Source organism: Fusarium oxysporum, chromosome 3 (genome assembly GCF_000149955.1).
Source record: "Fusarium oxysporum f. sp. lycopersici 4287 chromosome 3, whole genome shotgun sequence".
NCBI classification, from domain to species: Eukaryota; Fungi; Ascomycota; class Sordariomycetes; order Hypocreales; family Nectriaceae; genus Fusarium; species Fusarium oxysporum.
The window spans coordinates 4,725,580-4,745,738 of NC_030988.1; the positions used below are offsets into that span (position 1 = coordinate 4,725,580).

The 20,159-nt window shown below is 50.1% G+C and overlaps 5 protein-coding genes across 5 annotated transcripts; 2 read left to right on the forward strand and 3 right to left on the reverse strand.

Moving 5' to 3' along the window:
- The first annotated feature begins 21 nt into the window (after window positions 1-21).
- FOXG_21752 (uncharacterized protein) lies at window positions 22-1,512 on the forward strand. Its single transcript, XM_018402107.1, has 8 exons — window positions 22-56; window positions 126-216; window positions 273-314; window positions 367-521; window positions 575-612; window positions 665-802; window positions 857-1,276; window positions 1,326-1,512. Exons 6-8 carry the CDS (start codon window positions 750-752, stop codon window positions 1,357-1,359), a joined length of 507 nt encoding a protein of 168 aa, XP_018254741.1. The 5' UTR covers window positions 22-56; window positions 126-216; window positions 273-314; window positions 367-521; window positions 575-612; window positions 665-749; the 3' UTR covers window positions 1,360-1,512.
- A 5,645-nt stretch (window positions 1,513-7,157) lies between these two features.
- On the reverse strand, window positions 7,158-8,764 carry FOXG_14805 (uncharacterized protein). Its single transcript, XM_018394868.1, has 7 exons — window positions 8,689-8,764; window positions 8,481-8,598; window positions 8,276-8,424; window positions 8,165-8,221; window positions 7,974-8,117; window positions 7,492-7,917; window positions 7,158-7,439 (listed from the first exon to the last, which is right to left on the reverse strand). Exons 1-7 carry the CDS (start codon window positions 8,757-8,759, stop codon window positions 7,376-7,378), a joined length of 1,029 nt encoding a protein of 342 aa, XP_018254742.1. The 5' UTR covers window positions 8,760-8,764; the 3' UTR covers window positions 7,158-7,375.
- Window positions 8,765-9,575: 811 nt separating this feature from the next.
- On the reverse strand, window positions 9,576-10,636 carry FOXG_14806 (uncharacterized protein; the record flags this gene model as incomplete). Its single annotated transcript, XM_018394869.1, has 2 exons — window positions 9,844-10,636; window positions 9,576-9,787 (listed from the first exon to the last, which is right to left on the reverse strand). The coding sequence occupies exons 1-2, from the start codon at window positions 10,277-10,279 to the stop codon at window positions 9,576-9,578; spliced, it is 648 nt and encodes a 215-aa protein (XP_018254743.1). The 5' UTR covers window positions 10,280-10,636.
- A 776-nt stretch (window positions 10,637-11,412) lies between these two features.
- On the forward strand, window positions 11,413-12,440 carry FOXG_14807 (uncharacterized protein). The gene has a single exon (XM_018394870.1). It carries the CDS (start codon window positions 11,593-11,595, stop codon window positions 12,199-12,201), a length of 609 nt encoding a protein of 202 aa, XP_018254744.1. The 5' UTR covers window positions 11,413-11,592; the 3' UTR covers window positions 12,202-12,440.
- A 511-nt stretch (window positions 12,441-12,951) lies between these two features.
- On the reverse strand, window positions 12,952-15,398 carry FOXG_14808 (uncharacterized protein). Its single transcript, XM_018394871.1, has 5 exons — window positions 15,040-15,398; window positions 14,504-14,983; window positions 14,169-14,424; window positions 13,304-14,116; window positions 12,952-13,252 (listed from the first exon to the last, which is right to left on the reverse strand). Exons 1-5 carry the CDS (start codon window positions 15,202-15,204, stop codon window positions 13,128-13,130), a joined length of 1,839 nt encoding a protein of 612 aa, XP_018254745.1. The 5' UTR covers window positions 15,205-15,398; the 3' UTR covers window positions 12,952-13,127.
- Between the last annotated feature and the right edge of the window lie 4,761 nt (window positions 15,399-20,159).

Genomic DNA, 20,159 nt, shown 5'->3' on the forward strand with positions numbered 1-20,159 from the left:
CCATGAGCTAACCTTGAGTCTAGGATACTGGCGATCAAGACTCTTCTCTTGGAGATGTATGGGTAGCCTCTTGATCGTTTCCTTTCAAAAAGAGGTCAGATCACTGACATAAACCCTGGGTATAGGAAGCGGCATCCTCAACCGCAAGCCTGAGAAGCTCCATTCTTGACTACCGACACGAAAACGGGAGAACGTATCATCGATTCAAGGATGGAAGTGGGTTAACCTTCCTTATCCTACAGGTATCTCCTTCTAATACATACCAACTCTAGAGTACAACCTCCCCAACGACGAGCGAGAGAATGAAAGGCTAGGTAAACTTACGCAGCTCACCCGCCGTTTAATTTTGATGCTAAAATTGTTTAGACTTGCAGCACAATTTGTTTCTCCTAACCTTCGACAACAAGCTTGGTCTCGCCCCACCAAACCTACCGGGTTCCAAGGTCGAACGAGTTCTCGACGTGGGCACTGGTACAGGTATTTGGGCAATTGACTTTGCGGATGATCATCCTGAGGCTGAGGTGGAAGGAAGCATCCAAGAGCTGAAGATGCTCATAGCTGACATCATATATAGGTTCTCGGGATCGACCTTTCTCCCATTCAGCCTCGCTTGTACTGTCTGAGCTACTCTTTGGGAGCCAAATAGTGACTGACAGTTGACTAGTGTCCCTGCCAATTTGGAGTTCCAGATCGACGATATTGACGAGGAGTGGAATTATTCTGCGCCGTTTACTTACATTCACAGCAGAATGATGAACATGAGCATTCAGAACTGGGAGGACTATCTACGCAAAATTTTCGAGTGAGGTCCCCTCTAAGTTCCGTATTGCCCGTAAGTTAGCCCTAACTTGACTAGTAATCTTACCCCGGGCGGGTATGTCGAACTCCAAGATGGTGATGCTGTCATGGAGTCTGATGACGGTACTCTTACCAAAGAACATGCACTGTCGAAATGGTGCAATCTTCTACGTGAAGCATCAGACAAATTGGGTCGCCCCTGCATACCAACCAAGGAATTGAGGAACATCATGGACAAGGTTGGATTCACCAGCATCGTCGAAACTCGTTTCAAGTGGCCGTCAAACTGCTGGCCCAAGGACAAAAAATACAAGGAGCTCGGAGCGTGGAACAATGAGAACACAAGGCTTGTTTTTGAAGCAGTTACTTTCGCACCGTTAACGAGGGGCCTTGATTGGACTATTGAGGAAGTCAATGTTCTTCTGGCTGATGTGAGGAAAGAGTTGAATGATCCAAACATCCATGCCTACTGGCCAATGTACGCACCCTGTCCTTTGACCTCGGTTTTACATGCTAATGTATCTTAGTTGCTCAGTTTATGGAAGGAAACCAGAAGTTTGAGGGAGAGTATGCGAGCAATGCAGTACCTGCGGGATTCTAGGATTGTGTGGATATCCTTGCCTCACGGTGGTGACGCAGTCATCCACGACCATCAAGTACGTATAAATAAATCGGTAGCAAGCAATCGAACATAGCATCGAGCCCGACTGAGCATCTTTCTGCTGCACGCATGAACAGCATGCAGTGTTTGTATTATGTTACTCTCGTAATCTTTCGGGCCCGTCCACGCATCTCGTAGACCCGTCATACTCGAGAGTACGGCTCTGGACCTTGCGTACCTTCCCACGACTTATTGCATGGAAGTATCCGCCGCTGTAATTTGTTCACCCTCGGAGCGGGAGGCGCTTTTCCCGGTTTCTCCACGTGCTCCTGACGCAATCTTTGGTAAATCTACGATATCCAGGTCCAGGTCATGCGACAAAAGATTAGAAGAGGTTAATGTTGTCCTCACTGATCGTGAGATTGTCGATCGATATGTCTCTTGGGCGCAGCCTGTCTTGTGCAAAGGCTAGGTGTGCCTCGATGAAGTGCTCAAAAGCAGCAAGTAGAGCCCATCGAGAGCTGCCTTGTAGACGAACCTTTCTATAGCCTTGAGTATGACATGTCGGCATCCTGTTTGGCAGTGCATGGGTGTTAGCCTTCGCTGAGACCGTGGATTTGTTGTTTATATTGCGCAGTAGCGCTGGGTGAAAGTATTGGTTTATTAAACTTGATTGTGTATTATTGAGATTAGACTCCTTCTCGGGTTTAAACCTCTAGATGATTTCATCTAGCACTTTGAATTCTAAATCTAGGACTTTCAGACTAACAGTCTGTATCCTGAAGCGAATGGAAGGAGGATTCCCGGATGTTGCAGCAGGATTAGGATTGCTTAGTAGGAGTTTATTGGGCGCCAGTTGGCTAGATGAGCACTTCCCACTGGTGGCGGTGCTACTACATCCTTCCGGCAATGCTTCAAATGCGATATTGTCCTGCGGTATTGGCCGTTGCGACGGTTGTTCGTGGACCTCGTTATGCCCGTCCCCTGTTGAAAGTTGTCCCAAACGTCGGCATCCATGTAGGTGAAGTCTTTCAAAGACACCTCATGTAACATCTCGTATTCCTCATCGCGTTCCGATTATGCCGATGAGCCCTTGATAAGAAGCGCATCTCTGTACATCCTGCGAGGTGGGTTTTGCTGCAAGTCGTCGCCCAGCCAGCATTCAACGCACCTGCTGCATCACCTCGTCAATGACGATCTGCTAGGTAATACCGTTCCGCTTGACCTTGAGGAAGCTCTTAGAGTATGGCGTCATGGTCATTAGGTCGGCTCCAGGTTGCACTTCGTTCGTTTAAGAAAAGCTGAGGATCCTGGACAAAAATTGCAGTCCATCCTCTTCAGCCTGGACTGCTGGTATTTGCGACTAGTGACACTGAGGATTGTTCCTAATATTCGTGTCAGTAACAAACGACGCCTAAGGAGAGCTGCCCGTGCCTGGATCTCGGATGTCTGTGCTTGCGTGCGCGGATACGCAGCACGATAAAAAGAATATTGACTAGTCCCTATATCTTGTTTCCCTGCCTGTTACCGTCGCTCACCCTTCGTTCCTTTTCTATCCTTGGTAAATTTCATCTGTTCCCCGTTAGAGCTTCATTTGGCATCCTCACCTGTATTTGGACTTGCACCAAGAAATACCAGCGCTCTGCGAGCATGTGGAACGTCGCGCGTGGCGGAGCCTACCCACCTGCTTCCCAACCGACATAGACTCCGGTATCATCTTCGCTTTCGGATACCGCTCTCCCCTAGCCTCCAAGCCCGTAAACGTCTTAGCTAAGGCTATCTACAAGGTCGTCGACAGCAAGGCCGAATTCGACTGCCACCTGCTTGAAGATACCGTTTGCCAGGTGGTCACGAGTTTGTTGATGCTGGACAACTGACCTTTATGCAGTATGTGGTTTGCGGGCTGCCTAAAGACAAGTTTTAGACGGTGCTGCGGCGTGTGTGGGATGTTATTGTTCGTGAGATGGACGCCAAGATGTGGAAGCCGATTTAACTTGTCTTGAGCATGTAACAGCAATGTCTTGTGGTGGAGTATATAGAACCCTACTTGGATTTGATCTAGCCCAGTTCCGTGCATTGGCACCGTGCACCCAGACCTGGCCAATTTGCTCTTATCCCCGCGTGTAGTGCGGCAGGAACAAACACTTGGATTGCAGGACACTAAACCTGCTGATGCTCGCGTTATCTAGGCTCGAATATTTTGCTTCCTGCCACCCGGCCTTTCACCTCATCCCTTACCTAGTTGACATGGTGAGCATCACTGGTAGTAGAAAGTCACTATCTGAGTAGAATTTGCGGCCGACTTTATGCCACGCATCCGAATCACATTCCCACAATAAGCTATCCGCCATCCCTTACGCGTCCTTCTCTAGAGTGGGCATGAGCTGACAAAACGGGATAGGGGGCTTGACTATTCATGATTTGCCAACTGCTTGGACAAACTTTGCCGACTTAACCCATACAAGTATAGGCGTAGGTCGGTAAAAGGAGAAAGTCGTCGATGCTCACTGCAACTCAACACATCGATCGTATGACAAAGAGTGAGGTTTTGTAACTTGTCACCCAATTACACAGGATCCAGCGTTTCTTGGCTAGGCATACAAAATGGATAATCGCGGGTGTCTTCGTCTTTGTTGAGGCGCCATTGTGAAGTTGGCAACTGCCGCTGCGGCTGCAGTTTGAGTTCTACCTCTGGACTTCGATGAAACTCAATAGGGACCAATGACGCGCTCTGAAATACATCATAAGCGGCAAAAGTTGAGGCAGTAGCCTTATGTGTTAGCGATGGCTCCTCACCGCTGCTGTAGTTTGTAACTCACCAAAAGCCCATAGTCGGTGGACGACGGAAGCAAGAAGACGAAAGCCGCCAATGTCAGTACAATTCGTGCCATAAGATACCCTTTCTCCAGACCAGGCTTTCTGTCTGACATAGGCTGGTTCTTCTCTGCAACCACGCTTATCCATTCCCAGATAAAATAAAGATGGTACCCGCTGGCCGACACCTTCGCAAGTATGAGGCCATGGCTTGAGATTGCAAGCAGCTGGAATATAACCCCGAGCTGGAGCAAAACCCAAGCAATACCAAAACCAGACCAAATGTGCCAGGGGTTGAAGATGCGCATACTTGGTTGCCAAGTGAAGGTCGATATCATGGCCTGGATGGTTGTTAGCCATGGGTCTTGGTCTTTTGATCACAGTTGACATACCTCATGAAACAAATTAGTAGATATGATCCAAGCCGCGAGTATCGTGGTGTAAGGCTCGCCATGAAGGAACGTTAAAACTGCAAGGGCCGACGTCGTTGCGAATGTAGTGGACACGAATAGAAATATCCGCCAAAAATACCGCTTAGGGTGTCGTTCCCTGTAACAAGAGAAGGCGCTCGGTGTTTTGGGCTTGCATGTCTTGTTCAGTCGCCAGTAGATAAGCCGCGCCAAAGATATCAGATATGAAGTATAGGTAAGAATGAGAGTGACCAAGAGAGAGATACTAGGTGACGACCAGGACATTTTTGCAACGTAATGAAGAAGACACTGACAAGTAGATGAGAAAGATGTCTTGTCTGCCTCATCTGCAGAGAACTGTTGCAGGCCAGTAGGGCATTTATATGTCGGCCAAGACGGTGGTCTCGAGGATTAAGAGGGAGACAATCCCAGTCAGTCGGCCTCTCATTGAACAGAACAAAGTCTTCGGGGAGCGGAGCGATCCTCGTTGGTCAGTAATCACAACGAGCTTAACTAGTGTTCCATGATCCATGTCCTACGAGCTTCAAGTTCCGGCAGCCGTTCCGTCCCCTGCACTGGCCCTCTCACCCTCCTTTCTTCGCTTAGGGGTTTCTGCATCATCCTTTCCGTTTGGAAGACGAGGTTGCTAATATTTTATTATGTTGACTTTGTTTTAGACGACAGTATAGCCCAGTTGTTTTGCGCGTTTGGTACCTCAGCCTCTGTCGAAGAGAGAAGATTGAAATTTTCGTACCGTGAGGATGCTGCGCGTAGAATTCTCTGCGTGGACAGTGAGGACGGCGAACTGCTACACCTAACAGGTCACATCCTTGCTATATCGCGTGGGGCTGATGATCTACCAGGGTCCAAGAGAAGCGCACACCTCAACGACTGTTTCCCCCACCGAATCAAAAACTACATTCGTTTGTGGAGGATCCCGCCTCAGCCGACACCGTGACCCCACACCCCCACTGTTCATTAACGTTACTGCTGTCTCTTTTGGCGCAGTTGTTCCACTGGCACAGTTGCTCACAAGCACAGTTGTCCCATCGAGGCTGGATTTCCACTTATCGCCTGACGCGACTCTGTTCCCTCACTAACTTGACAACCCAAATGTTAGGCATCCATGCGAGGTTGCACGGTATTATTCCCATCTTTCTTAATTACATCGGGTGGATGTTGCCCTCCACACCTCGACCGCACCAGATATCTACCAATGTTTCCAGGATTTTAGGGAAACGAATGCAATTCGGTTCGAGTAATAATAGTCATAGTCGCATTCATCACTAATGTTCCTGCATAGGCCTATCGTCGTGATCCCAATCGCCCGATTCTTAAGAAACTCCGCAATCCTGGATATTGAGTCGCCGGCTCGCAAGTACTAGAAATTGCAGCGCCCCAGCATCGTCTTTTAACACTCTCTGTTTCCTCTACCATTTAACTTGTAACTACGACGACCTTGACCGTATTGGGAACAGCTCAGTTTATGTACTCCAATATGGGTGTCAGCTACGCTATCTACTTCTCTTCTACGGTATCTGATTTCAACATGCGTAATATATATGGAGTTGAAGGTTCCGGTTGCTCGATAACTATTCCAAGTATCGAGGCGTTACTGAAAAGCTTGTCCCAGATTTTCGGATTCCTGTGGAAGCCGGCGCGATAATATCGGGAAGTTTTCGAAGGAGGTCAATGCCGCACTCCCAGGCAAGTACACTTGGCTGTTCTACGATGGCTCATCACGAAGAGAAGCCAGCGTGCTAGCATATCCTAGGACATCCATGGCCAGATTGAAGGGGTACCTCTTATGGATCAAAGTATCCACCTCGCAGCAATGCGCATGTGGACAAACGAGAATAACAGTCGAGCATTCTCTTTTCCAATGCATAACATGGTCAACGCACAGATCTGGAATGCTGCAGTGCTCTGAGACACCGAGGCGATACCTTTTCCTCTACCTGGGAGGAAAACAACTATCAGATGACGCGAAATGGATGCTAAATATGCAAGCATTCTACGCAGCCATACGATTTGCGATAGCTACAGCTCAACTCGACACACGATATCGAAGCCAGATCGTAAAAGTATACCTACTCCCCCCACATAACCATTCACTTTATACCAAACACCCCGTGCCGTGAGTGCGGATATCGTTTGCGTCGCCGTAGATAGGACATTAGACTCTTGCAGAATCGTCTTCAAGCTAGTCCGGTGGCAACGCTACTAGATCACGGGAAAACAGAGGGGGCAACGGAGCAGGAAGAAAAGCGCAATCGAGGACCAGATTCAGTATGAGCTCCAATACATGGATTTCAAACTGAATGATGCAAGGTACGGCGTGGGCTTAAGGAGACGAGGACAAAAAATAAGGCAATATATGTGTATGTAAGCATTAGTGGCTAGGGCCCTATCGGCCAAAATAAGACGCTGGGCGTAATAAATCGTTTTGTGTTGTATCGATTCTAAACTCATTTAACAACAGCTATTCCTCGAGAATCCGAAAGGAGGCATTGCTTTCAGCCGCCCAACATAGGAAACTGAACACTTGGAGGAACTGGACTTCAAGTCGACTTGCTACTGCTAACACGAGGACCAGGAAGAGTGATGACTAGAAACAAGGCGAGAATTGTGAGCTCGGCGAGAGCAAGGCGATAACTAACGAAATGTATGTATCTTTAGCTTCAGAGTCCTTTGGGCGTTGGCCTACTCGGCGTAATAGATTAGTGTGTATATATGTGTGTGTGTGTGTATGTCAACTCGAAAGAACTGAAGAGCTTCTAGAGGCGGTCCCAGGTTTCCTTGCCGTCCAAATATATCTTCATCGGTCGTCAGTGACTGCCCCTCTGCCGCAGGTATAGTAAGGCTTACATTCTGCAATATGCATGGTAGCTCCGCATACATATCTCTTTGTCAACTCTATCGCAAAGTCCTTCCACCTCTTCTTTGGACATGCCAAGCATTCTTACCATAGGTGCGCACGATAGAGCTGTGAGACCGCTAGAGAGCCCCATATTGAACCATCTCGCTGCCTCTTTCTCCGTGGCGTCCTCGGGCCAAGGATTGTAACACGCTCTGATGACTGTTTCACTGATGTCTACGAAGCCAGCCAATGCAAGCTGCTGTCGCGTTTTCTCGGGGTTTACTCTCATTGGGCGGCCGTACTGATCCATTGCGTCGAGAAGTTTTGAGGCCCATTGACTTAGAGCACTGTCGGTCGGAAGAGAATCGTCGTCACACTGAGGGGCCCAGTCGATTTCAACTTGCTCCATGTAGCCGTACCCAGGCTTCAGGTGCCTTACTAAGGGGTTAGCAAGGTTTGCGAGCAGGGACTAATGGCGGATGCAACCAACACGATCATGTTTTTGTACAGATCTGGCCAGTTTTGAATACTGCCGAAGAGTGTTCGGACATGCATGAAGTCCCAGTCCACATCAACCGTCTCCCAGGAACCCTCAAGGTCGAATGGTTTCGGAGGTGTCATAGTCCGTGGAATCCTTGGCGATATGAATCAGCGAAACTGATATCTCTTGGTTGCACTTACATCTTAGGCTGTATCATATTGAAGTCGAGACCCTGTACGTGCATATGGGGATATTTTCTATAGCAGTTTGTAAGATTGAGGGCCAAGTTGTCTACATCTTGATGGACTCACTCAGAGAGTTCTATGGCCCAGATTCCCGTGCCTGTGCCGAGGTCGAGGACCCGCAATGGCTGCTCCACGTCCAACGAAGCCGAGAACAGATTGTTCTTGCGAACTACGAAGAAGAACTTGTGCAAAATGTCTAGGCGAGCCAGCTCTTCCTTTGCGCGAACGAGGTTAGGGTTATCGAAGGCAAGATGGGCGTACTTGCACTAACTTTGTCGATTGGGAATATGTATTTCTCTCTGGGTAGATTTCCATTCTTTCCGTACCAGCGATCATAATACAAGTAAAAGTCTTGGAGTTTTCGCGACGCTCGGTCGTCGGCCAGATCGCTACGACAGGATGTCAGTACAAGAGGATGGCTTGTGTTGTAGGTCATGTGGTGCAGATATCTCAATTATATGGAAGAGTTTGAGCCGTACCTGGTGTTTTTATGGCTGCCTGGCATACTGAGAGAGTGCAATTCTCTCTGGTGGACTTGCAACAGGCTCATGTCAGCGTTATTTGAAGAACAATCTACGCCCGGAGGTGTGGAGACATTTAGTCCGCATCCACTTCGAGTCATGTGAATTGGGTTCCCCAAATGGCTAGCCCGCTTCAGCCAGCAAAAGTGGAGAAAGTGGATGGAGAGTTGGGTAACAAAACATCGTATTTGGCACCAACACTGCCCTCAAATAGAAAATAAAGTTAGATCCGGAGTCATATTTGAGATATTTGGCAACCCTCAATGCTAGATTTGTTGTTTGAAATATCTCTTCAAGTATTTCAGATACTTCGAATCGTACTCTCTATTCGCTTCATGGTACTATGCCCAATCTTCCACTAGACCTCGTTCCCCAACTTGCTGTCGCCCCCAGCTTCACCGCACCATGTCTGACCCAATTCTCCAGGCATGAGAACTTCTCCAATGTCACTGTCGTCATCGAAAGCCCTTTGCGACGTCGCCGTTAACTTGGGCGAGGCTGAACGACCTCTCGCAATTGCTTGCCATCGCCGGTATCGCGAGTATACCGAGAGCTAACTGGCTGGCCATCGGAAATTGTCCCTGATGAGCCATCCACCACTCGATTGGATCCTCAGTCTCTTACGGCTCTAGCTGCAGATACCTCTCAAGCTCACTTCTCGTTGCCGTAGTCTTCGCTGTCCTGCTCTTCACCCACTGCTTGAGCATACTGTTTACCCGGGTTCTCTGCGGCACTCTTGGGGATGCCGTAGTCTCAACAATTGCCCCCCGCTGCTCATCCACCGACCGATTGCAGCGGTATCAGCGATCCAGGTAGTCAGATAGTCCATCTCTGGCGTCCCTCGCCTAGACAAGCTGTTCTTCTAATGCCCGATTCACCTCCAGATAGCTCTTGCCCAGTGATGGATGGAGAATGGTGGATGCGGCAAACAACGGCGATTCTCTAAGAGTGGTATAGTATTCTTTGAGTTTCTGCCAGGCGGTGATGATGGGGAGCCTCAGATAGCGTCGGAGATCCTTCTTCATGTCGTCAACTTCCGATGATCCTGATGGCTTGCCTAATCCATCATCACATTGTCCCGAACTACGACCTGGCAAGGAGCTTTGCATTGACTTTCGCGGATGGATGGCGATCTCGCAATCCCTGAACCTAGCAGGAATCTGCCGGTTTCGGTCTGGTCCCCTCGAGCTAGCTCGACCTGCGAGTGGGTATTCTCTTCGGTTGCCTCGTCTGGAACAGCATGGTAGAACAACTTCCGATCCTTAAGATGATCCAGCAAGTATTTCATGCCTGTCATCACCTCCCAAAGCCGTCCATTACCTGGGGCTTTAAGAAGTTTGTAAGACTGGGTATGGGGGAATATTTTTGCGTCAACTTCAGCATTGGGAGTGCCAATTCTGTAAGTTTGGTAGCAGAAAGCTCCTGTAGGCAGGTCCAGGTGATCCTCAGTGTTCCTGTAAAGTAGAACGTGCTTACCGATGCCCATCCAGCTGCTTGAAACGTCAATGAAGACAAGTGCATGACCCTCAGCGCTGAGTGGTTGAGACATAGTTTTTATGCGGGGTATATTGCGTTTGCGCGGTGAATCTTAGAGTATGTGCTCCCATCTCTTCTTGTCGAGAAAAGCGTAGATGGTGAAGTCACCCTCCTCTATCGTATGCTTCTGGTTCGTCTGACGGTTCTGGATTCAGAAGAGCGGACTATGGCAGTAGTTCCTATCTGGAGGAGTCTGTACACTTTGGCTTATCCCATAATCGGAAGGTACGCTGAGATGCTCTGGATGGCTTTGCAAAGGTTGCCAAGCACGGTAATTGGACGGGGCGAAACGATCAACATTAACAACACTGCCCTGCCCTTGCGAGTAGCGATCATTGGCAAAGCCTCCAGAAACCACTCTTTGTGGGGCCACCAAAGTTGATTTTGGTGAACGCCTGTAAAGGTCTGATAATGGCGGAAGACTCGCGATTGCACGTCTGATTGGTAAGGCAGAAGGATTCAGTTCGTCGATTGTCCAGAGGTTTTCGGGGCTAGGACCAATTTCTCAATCCGTATTATTAGATTACCCAGTTTCTGCCATGTAAATAATCACATACGATCAATATCAACTGCAGATCTCCAAAGACTCAACTGACAAATGAAGTTTGAATGAACCATGTACGTGGAACTGCGACCTTCTCCGTCCGAGTCCCTTTGCACGACTGTGCAGCACTTCTCAGGGAGTGAACTCACCTCAAGATCGGAAGAACGTCCCATACGGTCTACCGCCGACAAGAAAACTAAGCAATACAGTTCAATATAAACTCTGGTACCTTGTTCTCATTCTGCTCAGGGCTGTTTTCTTATCGCGAGATATCAGAAGCGGTGAGTCGAGTCCGCGACGATGCATGGGAGGTCCAAGAAACAAAAAACAAGTAATTCGGCTGACTTAGTATCGCCATAGCTTTGAATTCGTAGATGTTTATGCACCTTTTTTCGCTGGCCTTTGTCAGAAAGTCCGTATTGCGACGATCGGCGAAAATGATGATAGGGGTCAAAATGGACCTCGCCAAGCTCTGACTGTCGTTTCTAGCAGTCTGTTGGACGTACGGACGGGAACCGCCAATATCCATTTTGAAGACGTGCAAGTATCCAAATATAGAACGCCATGATTCAAAAAAATTACTTGAGCCGCAAACGCATGCATATGATCGACCGTACTGGATGGCATTCTTAGTTACTCGAGACCAATGGCTAGTGAAAGACCGCCTAGGACTTTCAGCCCCAATAACTTGCATCATTGTCCTTGTTGATCGGATCCAACCCTTTCCACAAGATACTCGCCGTGCTCCAAGCTTTTGCGATCCTTAAGCTCGTGAGTCCGCCATGAATCCAGCTGCCGACCAGGACCTTCTGCTGTATTCAGCCCTCCCCAATGATTCAGATTGTAAGAACGAATATCTCTTATCACAATCTATCCAAGAAGAAGGAGGCTTCTTCCAAAATCCATCGCTGAGTCATTCCCTTCCATCTGCATCTCAGCCTGGGATTCTTCAAGATAGCTGGCACCCGACCTCAGCTCAGGCTGATCACGCCTTCGATGGATGGTTCGAAAGAGATTGGGTGTTATTTCCGGATACTCCAGATTCAGTTGAGCAACCTGACGATATAATGGAGATCTCAGTTGTCCTCAGCAGTTACGGTTCCTTAGAAGAGGCCCAGTTTAGAATAGATCGGCACGTGCAGCGGACATTGGAGCAAAGGCATCTCGTGGCCCAGAGCGGCAAGAACAAGCGCCCAGCAAATGCATTCATCCTCTATCGTATAGCCTTTCAATGCGTGGCTGAAGAGTTCTATAGCACCAAATGTCAACAGCTTGTGTCAAGAATATGTGGGAAGAGCTGGCAACTCGAATCGGACGATGTAAAAGCGTGGTTTCAAGAACAGGCCAAGATCCAGAAGGCGAACTATAGGCAGGCTTTTGAGCATGGGTGAAGGAGAGGCTTGAAACTTAAATGTATTTAACAGTTTTCCTTCTTCTGAGCTTCTCTGGTGGAGAGTGATATGGCCTTTTCGAAGGGGAAGAAAAAGGCAAATATTTGCACCAGAACCGAAAGCTACAGTGCCCTTGGAGGAAAATTGTATCCAGAAACATGGAAAGCAACTCAACAAAGCGCGGACACTATACAACAAGCGCCTCACAGAAATGCAAATATATCTAACATGAAGAGTGAATTGTCTTTTGGACCACTTTGCTTACATAAAATTCAACTATCCCATATGAAATCACAAGCAGAGATAGTAGAACCGCTCTATTTGTTAAGTCATCGAAGATTTGTTGTGCGTTGCTCGCCCGCTTATGGAATTCCTCGATTACTAGTTAGAGGTTTTGAGATTCTTCGGACTCGCGTCTAAATGCATGATAAAATCGTGAAGGGGTGGGCGATAATTCTTTAGGTGATGCGGCAAGGACAAACTGTGTCGCTTCTTTCGTGAGATATGAACAGGGATGCATGTGGTACAGTTCACTGATGCCGAACAACCTCTGGCAGCCAACCTGAGAGGGCGCTACGGACATGAGTTTCCCCCTCGTGACTTGTTGTATCGGTATTCGAAAGGCTGCCATGAGCATTAGAACATTATAGCAGCTGTAGCTGGAACGGCATTCAACGATTATATCTGTACCAATCCTTCTGGTCTTTTATGTTTTACCTTTTATATTTAGAAATATAAAGAATAATGATATATCTGTAACTTAAACCGCCATAGCGCTCGTCTATAGTCCTTATTAACGTATTGTCAGACTCGGTGTATCTTGTCTGACTTTTGGTAAAGTCAAATTGGTTGAATCCTGGACCTAGAAGCTTGGATGTCTATGATTTCGAGTTATAACTTCAAGACTAACTCCATTTGACATTATATCATGTTTCCCTTTCCTGGCTATCTCGAATGCAGCCTATGCTCCCCAAAACAGTAGCCCAAAGCAAGGCAACCAAGCTCAGTGGGCCGAAAATTATCATCGGGAGAAGCGATACGAGGAAATTCCCTATTATGTTAGCGAGAATTGGACTCAGTGTCATCTAGCAGGCGCTCTTACCGAAGAACAACGGCCTTCTCGTGATTGTTTGCCAGAACTCCTCCGATATAAGCATGTCTGCAGCACCACTCCACTGCCAGGGTCCCAGGAGACGAAACTTGGTGTTGAAGTGTGCGCCAAAAGCCCAGACAACAAGCAGACGCCACCCATCACGAACGTGTTTCTTCTGCGCAATGGCCAAGACGTCCCAGAGCCCTATTGCTGAGTTCATATCCAAAGCCAACTGATATACATAGCTTTCATGGTCGACACCGTATTCTATACGAGAATCTGGAGGAAGCTTTAAGCGGTAGTGTTCTTCATCGGTAGCTCGCAGAGGATGGGGTATCTTCTCTGGAGCTAATATATTCAGAATCCAAAGCTGAGCTTGCATTTCTGCCAGAGGCGGGATGGCGCCAAGTGAGGGTCTCACAAATCCAATAAATCCGACGGTTGGCTCATCACGTCGCCAGATACCGCGGACATTGGCCTGGTTTGCCGTTCCGTAAGCTCTGGTAGGTTTTGTTCGTGAAGGCTCAAGGAACGGAAAATCTTGTTTATAGCCAGTAGAGAGAATGACGATATCTGGTTTGATTCTCTCTCCTTTCAACCGGCTGAACTCGGGCTGCTGGTTATCGAAGAAATGGACAGTCCCATCCCGGCCTATCTCCTTCGGCCATGGTGCCAAGTCCACTTTTCTCCCATTGGTGTCTGGAACCGGAGTTTGCACGATGGCAGATCGCAGGGCGTATAGCCAGAGGCGTGGGCCTGGCATACTTGGACGGTATGGAAGGCTGATGTAGGGACAGACTTTCATAGATTTGTTAAAGAATACTAGAGGAATGGTCAGCACTGCGGTGGGAGTACGGTCGTGGAGATATGTTACTCTTGGACGGATGATGGCGTTCCGGACTGATCCTTCCGATCCACTGGTCCATTCCCGCTGTGGTTCCAGACGACAACCAAAGGATGAACTTGATGTACCAGTGATAGTAGTGCCATAGCACTATGGAATTGCGAAGGAGTGGGTGAACATATGTGGTATCGAACATGTTGGCCCGGCTCACGTCAATTGGTATGCCTGGCTCTTTAGGGTCCGGTTTCCTCCCAAGAATTGGAAACAACACGGGACCCGGATTTCTCTGATCGTATTGTCAATAGATAGGACGAAGGAGGAGCATTTGAGAAACGTGATTCATCACGGAGTGCTACAGTACATACCTTTGGAGCGAAATGCAAGCCATCTCTATGGCAGAGTAAGACTCTTTTGGTAGGTGACGTTGCCGCTAGATATGCGATATCTGCCCCAGTCTCTCCACTTCCAACTACCATGATGGTTTTGTCGGTGCCGAACTGCTTTCTTGACTTGAAGACGGAAGAATGAAAAGCCAATGGAACATTTTCCATTCCCTTTATGTTGGGGATGTTGGGTGTCACATGCAAACCCGAACAAACAGCGACCGCATCACATCTCCATTCACATGGAAACCGGGCCTCGTTTGTTTTGTACGTGATGATGTGGCTCCCATCGACTCCTCGGGTGACAGATACAACTCGTGTGTTGAGTCGCATATGAGGCCACAATTTGAAATGCGTGCAGTAAGCTTGAAGATACTGCACATACTGCTCAGTGCTGAGAAAGTCACCATGCTCGGAATGTCTGAAGTCGGAGAAAGTGGTGAGTTGTTTGGAGGACACGAGCTGCAGTGAGTATCAGTGGTTTGGTTCATAGTCTCTCGACTGCTCTAGCCACTCACCTCGGCGTCTTCGTATGATCGTGCAGCAAATGTACCTCCAACTTGCGTTTGATATTCAAATAGAATTGCTTCGACAGGCTCGCAGGATATGCTCGCAGAAGCCTGGATCAGGTACTTCAAGGTGACAAGCCCTGACGGACCTCCCCCAATCACCGCCACTCTCATAGCCAAAAGGCCAATGCTCAATCTCGTCGATTTGCCTTCTGTATGAGAGCCGGATCACAGAACCGCTTTCTCAGGCAGCACTTTACTGATTGCGATAAGCATAGTGCATTGATCGTGCGAGTAATGAACATAATTAATACTCTATCCAAGTGTGGATCACGAAGAGCTGAACGCGAAAGGCGGACGACTCTATTTGGCCTTTCAACGCTGAGCGCACGTCGATTGGACGGGCGAACCTTCGAGGATCCTGTACCACAGTATTGGCCGCAGGCCAGGCCTGGAACCTGTTCCCAGAGCGTTCTAATGGCTGTTTCTCGACGAATTTTGTTCACAGGCAAGCATGCGGCCAGCTTTTTTGCCAAAACTAAAACGTTTTTGAGAAGCATCCAATTTAGATCAAGATTTGGCACATGGTGTTAACTGCGGTTGAAATTGTCAATCCTCGCTCATTATGTGTGGCAAAGCCGATGCAAGCGATTCAATCCTTTATGAGATCATCTCAGCATAGACATATTGTAGACTACGCTGCCAAACTCAAAAAAGGATCAATGGAAAGAAAATTCGCAAATGGCATGCAACAGTCGCTTGCTTACCCTACAGCCCTTCGGGCTATTGGCCAGCCAGATGGCTTGCACCTTCCTTTGTCATCACACTTTCTTGGCATACAAGTGTTAAGAAAGTGGCCCTGTCTGCACCAAGATCCTTAACAAGCGCACAACAAACGACCCAACCTGCGCTTCGCGCAGCCGCAAGCCGCGGCGATGGCCTCGTCCATGACGAGCCCGCCCGCTGTCTCGGATCGCTTTGATCTTGGGATCCACACTCCCGCCAATCTAAACCGAGAAGCCCGTGCAGCTCTCCTGCAAAACAGCCCTGCAATCGTCAACGGTCCCGTTGGTGTTTCACCCGGACTCGGGCGGACGGCGCAGACACCGTCCTCACCACTCAACGCCGCCACCACTGCTGCAGCTGTGGAAGGAGCTGAGCGTGCCAACCCCACATCGATCTATGATCAGCCAATCTCTATTATCAAATCGGCCAATGACCTCGCCCGCGAGCGCGTGGAAGAGTACAACGCCAAGCTGATGGTTTTCCAGGCCTTCTGCGCCAAGTTTGAAGAAGCCGCTCAGCAATTCACCGCTGGACCGCAGCGACGTTTCGCTCGGCAATTCGCCGACAGCTTCCTCGGCATTTGGAAACAAGAGCTTTCTGGCGATGCACCAGCTTCTAAGCCTACCTACAGCAGCGTCGCCGCCTCGCTCCCCACTGACCGCGCCCGCCCAACTCCCCAACATCAACAACAACAACAACACCGACAATCTGACCCACTTCATCGCCAAGGGCAACAATCGACCATCGCTCCACCCCGACAAGACCTCCGTGTCTTCATCCGTCTAGAAGCCGGAGCTCCGGCCAGGGCCCACAGTAGCTATGCCATCCGGACCCTGATCCGGGAAAAGCTCGGCGCCGTCTCAGACAAGATCCGACAGGTGTTTGAAGTCAGATCAGGATGGGCCATCCTGGCTGCCGACCTCGAAACGCGCGACTTTCTCGTAGAGAAGCGGGCCGAGTGGGCGGCTGAGCTGGGAGCTATGGCAGTAGAAACGAACAAGGAATGGCACACTTATGTGGTCTCAGACTTTCCCAGAAGACTGACCGACTTTCGCGGCAATGAGGTGGATAGTGACAGCGTTGTCAGCGATGAGATAGAAATCCAGACAGGGCTCAAGCCCGTTGATATACGTACTGGGAGACAATTCTCGGATAATCCCTTGACCAAGACTCTACTTGTGTCCTTTCTCAAGCCCACCAAGAGATTCTGGTCCCTCTTTGGCAGCCGTGCAGCCAGACTCATAGACAAAACCGTCCAACCTAAACAGTGCAAAACGTGCTGGGACTACCACTTTGCCCGCAACTGCCGTAGACAGCCAGTCTGCCGACGCTGTGGCAAGACTGACCATATCGCAGACGGCTGTGCTGCACCAGAACAGTGCGTCAACTGCTTAGGGCCCCACGAGGCCAGCCTTCGTAAGTGCCCAGCTCGGCCGAAGAAAGTACGCGGCGTCCTTCGCCGGCTTACCAAAGAACAACGAGAACACGTCCGAATGGTGGGCGCGGAAACATACCGACAACGATATTCAGAAACACAACTAGAGACGCATATGGAAACCCAACAAGGAGCGACTGAGCTGCGAAGGGGCGACATCGGACTAGATGAACAGCCAGACGCTCACGCTCCGAGTCCAGCTGCGTCGGGAGCACCCTCGTGCATCATGGTGGCCACAGCTCCCCGGGCTACCTACGAAGCAGAGGAGGAGCCTGAGCATCATGGACTAAGCTCACCGAAGAAGAAGCGTCGTATAATCCTGACAAGCCGTACTCATGACTATGACCAGGAATAGGTACTCGCAGACACGAAAGAACGATAAGAAGCCACTCAAGGTCTTCCAGGCCAACGTCGGCAAGATCCCTCCGGCCCACGACTGCGCCCTGGCGCTAGCCGACTCGGAACGATATGACATTGTACTCCTGCAGGAGCCGTGGACAGCTCATACTAAAGCCCGCTGCCTAACCAAGACACATCCTGCGTACGACACGTTCACGCCAGTCGACATGTGGAACAGCAACGACACTCGGCCTAGAGTGATGACATATGTCCGACGAGACCCAAGACTTCTGGCTGACCAGATTCGCCCCTTTGAGACACGTGACATTCTTTGGATCACAGTCAACGGCATGACGATAGTCAACTTTTATCGCCAGAACGACGAGAGGGATGCCCTAAACACGCTGCTTCGCTGGCCTGTTCCGGAGCGCTGCCTCGTTGCTGGCGATTTCAATGCCAGGCATCGTAGTTGGCAGACGGGCCAAGCGACGAACCGCGGCCACGAGGTAGCGGGATGGGCGTCAGAGAATGACCTCAATCTTCTCAACACTCTAGATATCCCGACAAATCCACACGGCAACACGATTGACCTGGCCTTCACCAATATGCCACTGGCCGAAGCTACCGTCGAGGACCATCTTGCCACTAGCTCCGACCACTTCACGCTCAGCTTGACCTTCCTTGACATCAGATCGACTCCGGTACAACCGGCCAAGATCCGAGTCAAGACGGAAGACGAGCTTAAACGATTCGTCGAGATCGTAGAGCTTGGCGCTACAGGAATACCCCTGACAGATTCGACCCCCGAGGAGCTGGACGAGCTTGCCTCTTCACTTGTGAGTCTACTAACATCAGCAGCAAAAGCGTCTGGGAGGCCCGCACGGAAAGGCGGACGTCCGGCTCCCTGGTGGACGGAGGAGTGCGCCGACGCCGCGGCTGCTTTTCGAGCCATCAGAAGAAGCTACCCACTCGGCTTCAACCAGGACGTTCAGATCGCCAAGAGAGGCTTTCATCGTGTGGTCCGTCGGGCCAAGAGACGCTATTGGCGTAACCTCATCGATGGCTTCTCCAGCAGTAGCGATGTTTTCAAAGCTGTCCGGTGGCTAAAGTCCCCAAGAGCCTTCCAGTCGCCACCTCTACAGGTCGATAACGTCGTGTACGAAAGCCAGATTGATAAAGCCAACGCACTCCGACAAGCCACGTTAGAACGCAGAACTGCGGAAGACGACATTACAAACCCTTGGATGCCTCTCACTCCTTCGTAGACTAATACCGTTCCTTCGGAGATCTCCATGGAAGAGGTGCAGTACGCAACCCTCAGCACAGGCAACACATCCCCCGGGTCGGACAACATCACAGTCAAACTTCTCGAAGCAGTATGGCACATCATCGGGACACACGTCCGCCGTCTCTTCGAAAGATGCCTTACCATAGGCCATCATCCAAAACCATTCAAGGAGGCCGAGGTGGTCATGATCGCGAAACCGGGACGCAGAGACCTCACAGAGCCGCGAGCATGGCGACCCATCTCACTGCTCTCCTGCCTCGGCAAGGGACTCGAGCGACTGATTGGCGCGGCGCCTAGCCTGGGCAGCTGTGCACTACAGCGTCCTTCATCCGCAGCAAGCTGGAGCGCTGCCCAAGAGGTCGGCAACAGACCTGGTGACTGCCCTGATCCACGACATCGAAGAAGCGTTTGCACGCAAGAAAGTGGCGACTCTGGTCACAATGGATGTTCAGGGCGCTTTCGACACCGTTATGTGCAATAGGCTCGTCCTGCGTCTCCGCAAACAGGGCTGGCCTGACCATCTGGCTCGCTGGACTGGCTCCTTCATGGGCGGCCGGTCTGCGCGTGTCAGGTACCAGGACATCGTCACGCCCTCTTCTCCCCTCCAGTGCGGCCTCCCTCAGGGGTCGCCAGTATCGCCGATACTCTTTCTGCTCTACACCGAGCCAATCTACCGACTGGGCAACCCACGAGGTCGTTTCGGCTATGCAGATGACACGGCTATCCTGTCCATAGGTGACACAGTAGATGAGACCACTGCTATGGCATCTAGCTCCATCGCCAAGATGGTGCGATGGGGCGCAGCGAACGGCGTTTCCTTTGACACAAAGAAGACCGAAGTCATGCACTTCTCCCGTAGCAAGCTCAGTACTGCTCCAGCAGTACGCCACGATGATGTAGAGAAGCACCCCGAATCAGCTCTGCGCTGGCTTGGCATCTGGCTGGACAGCAGACTATCGTTCCGAGTTCATGTCGAGAAGTGGGCGGCTAAAGCGAAGGCAGTGGCCTACCATCTACGAGGCCTCACTAACACGATACACGGCCCTCTGCCGAGCGCCGTTCGAAGTGCCGTCAGAGCATGTATCGAGCCAGTACTGCTTCACGGCTCCGAGGCGTGGTACCCGGGCAGGTCCAGGCCACGTTGGAACCAGCCCACGAAGGACCTACCATCCAGTAATCAGCACCTCGTACAAATAATGACCAAAGCCATGAACCAGGCGATGAGAGCCATACTACCTGTCTGGAAGACGACACCTACCGCCATCCTACAAAGAGAAAGCG

Coding starts and splice junctions, on each gene's coding strand:
- FOXG_21752 (XM_018402107.1), top strand. CDS start 750: ATGATGAACATGAGCATTCAGAACTGGGAGGACTATCTACGCAAAATT. Junction 803..856: donor TATCTACGCAAAATTTTCGA/GTGAGGTCCCCT, acceptor TAACTTGACTAG/TAATCTTACCCCGGGCGGGT. Junction 1,277..1,325: donor ATCCATGCCTACTGGCCAAT/GTACGCACCCTG, acceptor AATGTATCTTAG/TTGCTCAGTTTATGGAAGGA.
- FOXG_14805 (XM_018394868.1), bottom strand. CDS start 8,759: ATGAGCCTGTTGCAAGTCCACCAGAGAGAATTGCACTCTCTCAGTATG. Junction 8,599..8,688: donor GGCAGCCATAAAAACACCAG/GTACGGCTCAAA, acceptor ATCCTGTCGTAG/CGATCTGGCCGACGACCGAG. Junction 8,118..8,164: donor AATATGATACAGCCTAAGAT/GTAAGTGCAACC, acceptor CATATCGCCAAG/GATTCCACGGACTATGACAC.
- FOXG_14807 (XM_018394870.1), top strand. CDS start 11,593: ATGAATCCAGCTGCCGACCAGGACCTTCTGCTGTATTCAGCCCTCCCC.
- FOXG_14808 (XM_018394871.1), bottom strand. CDS start 15,204: ATGAGAGTGGCGGTGATTGGGGGAGGTCCGTCAGGGCTTGTCACCTTG. Junction 14,425..14,503: donor GCTTGCATTTCGCTCCAAAG/GTATGTACTGTA, acceptor CAATACGATCAG/AGAAATCCGGGTCCCGTGTT. Junction 13,253..13,303: donor GAGAAGGCCGTTGTTCTTCG/GTAAGAGCGCCT, acceptor CTAACATAATAG/GGAATTTCCTCGTATCGCTT.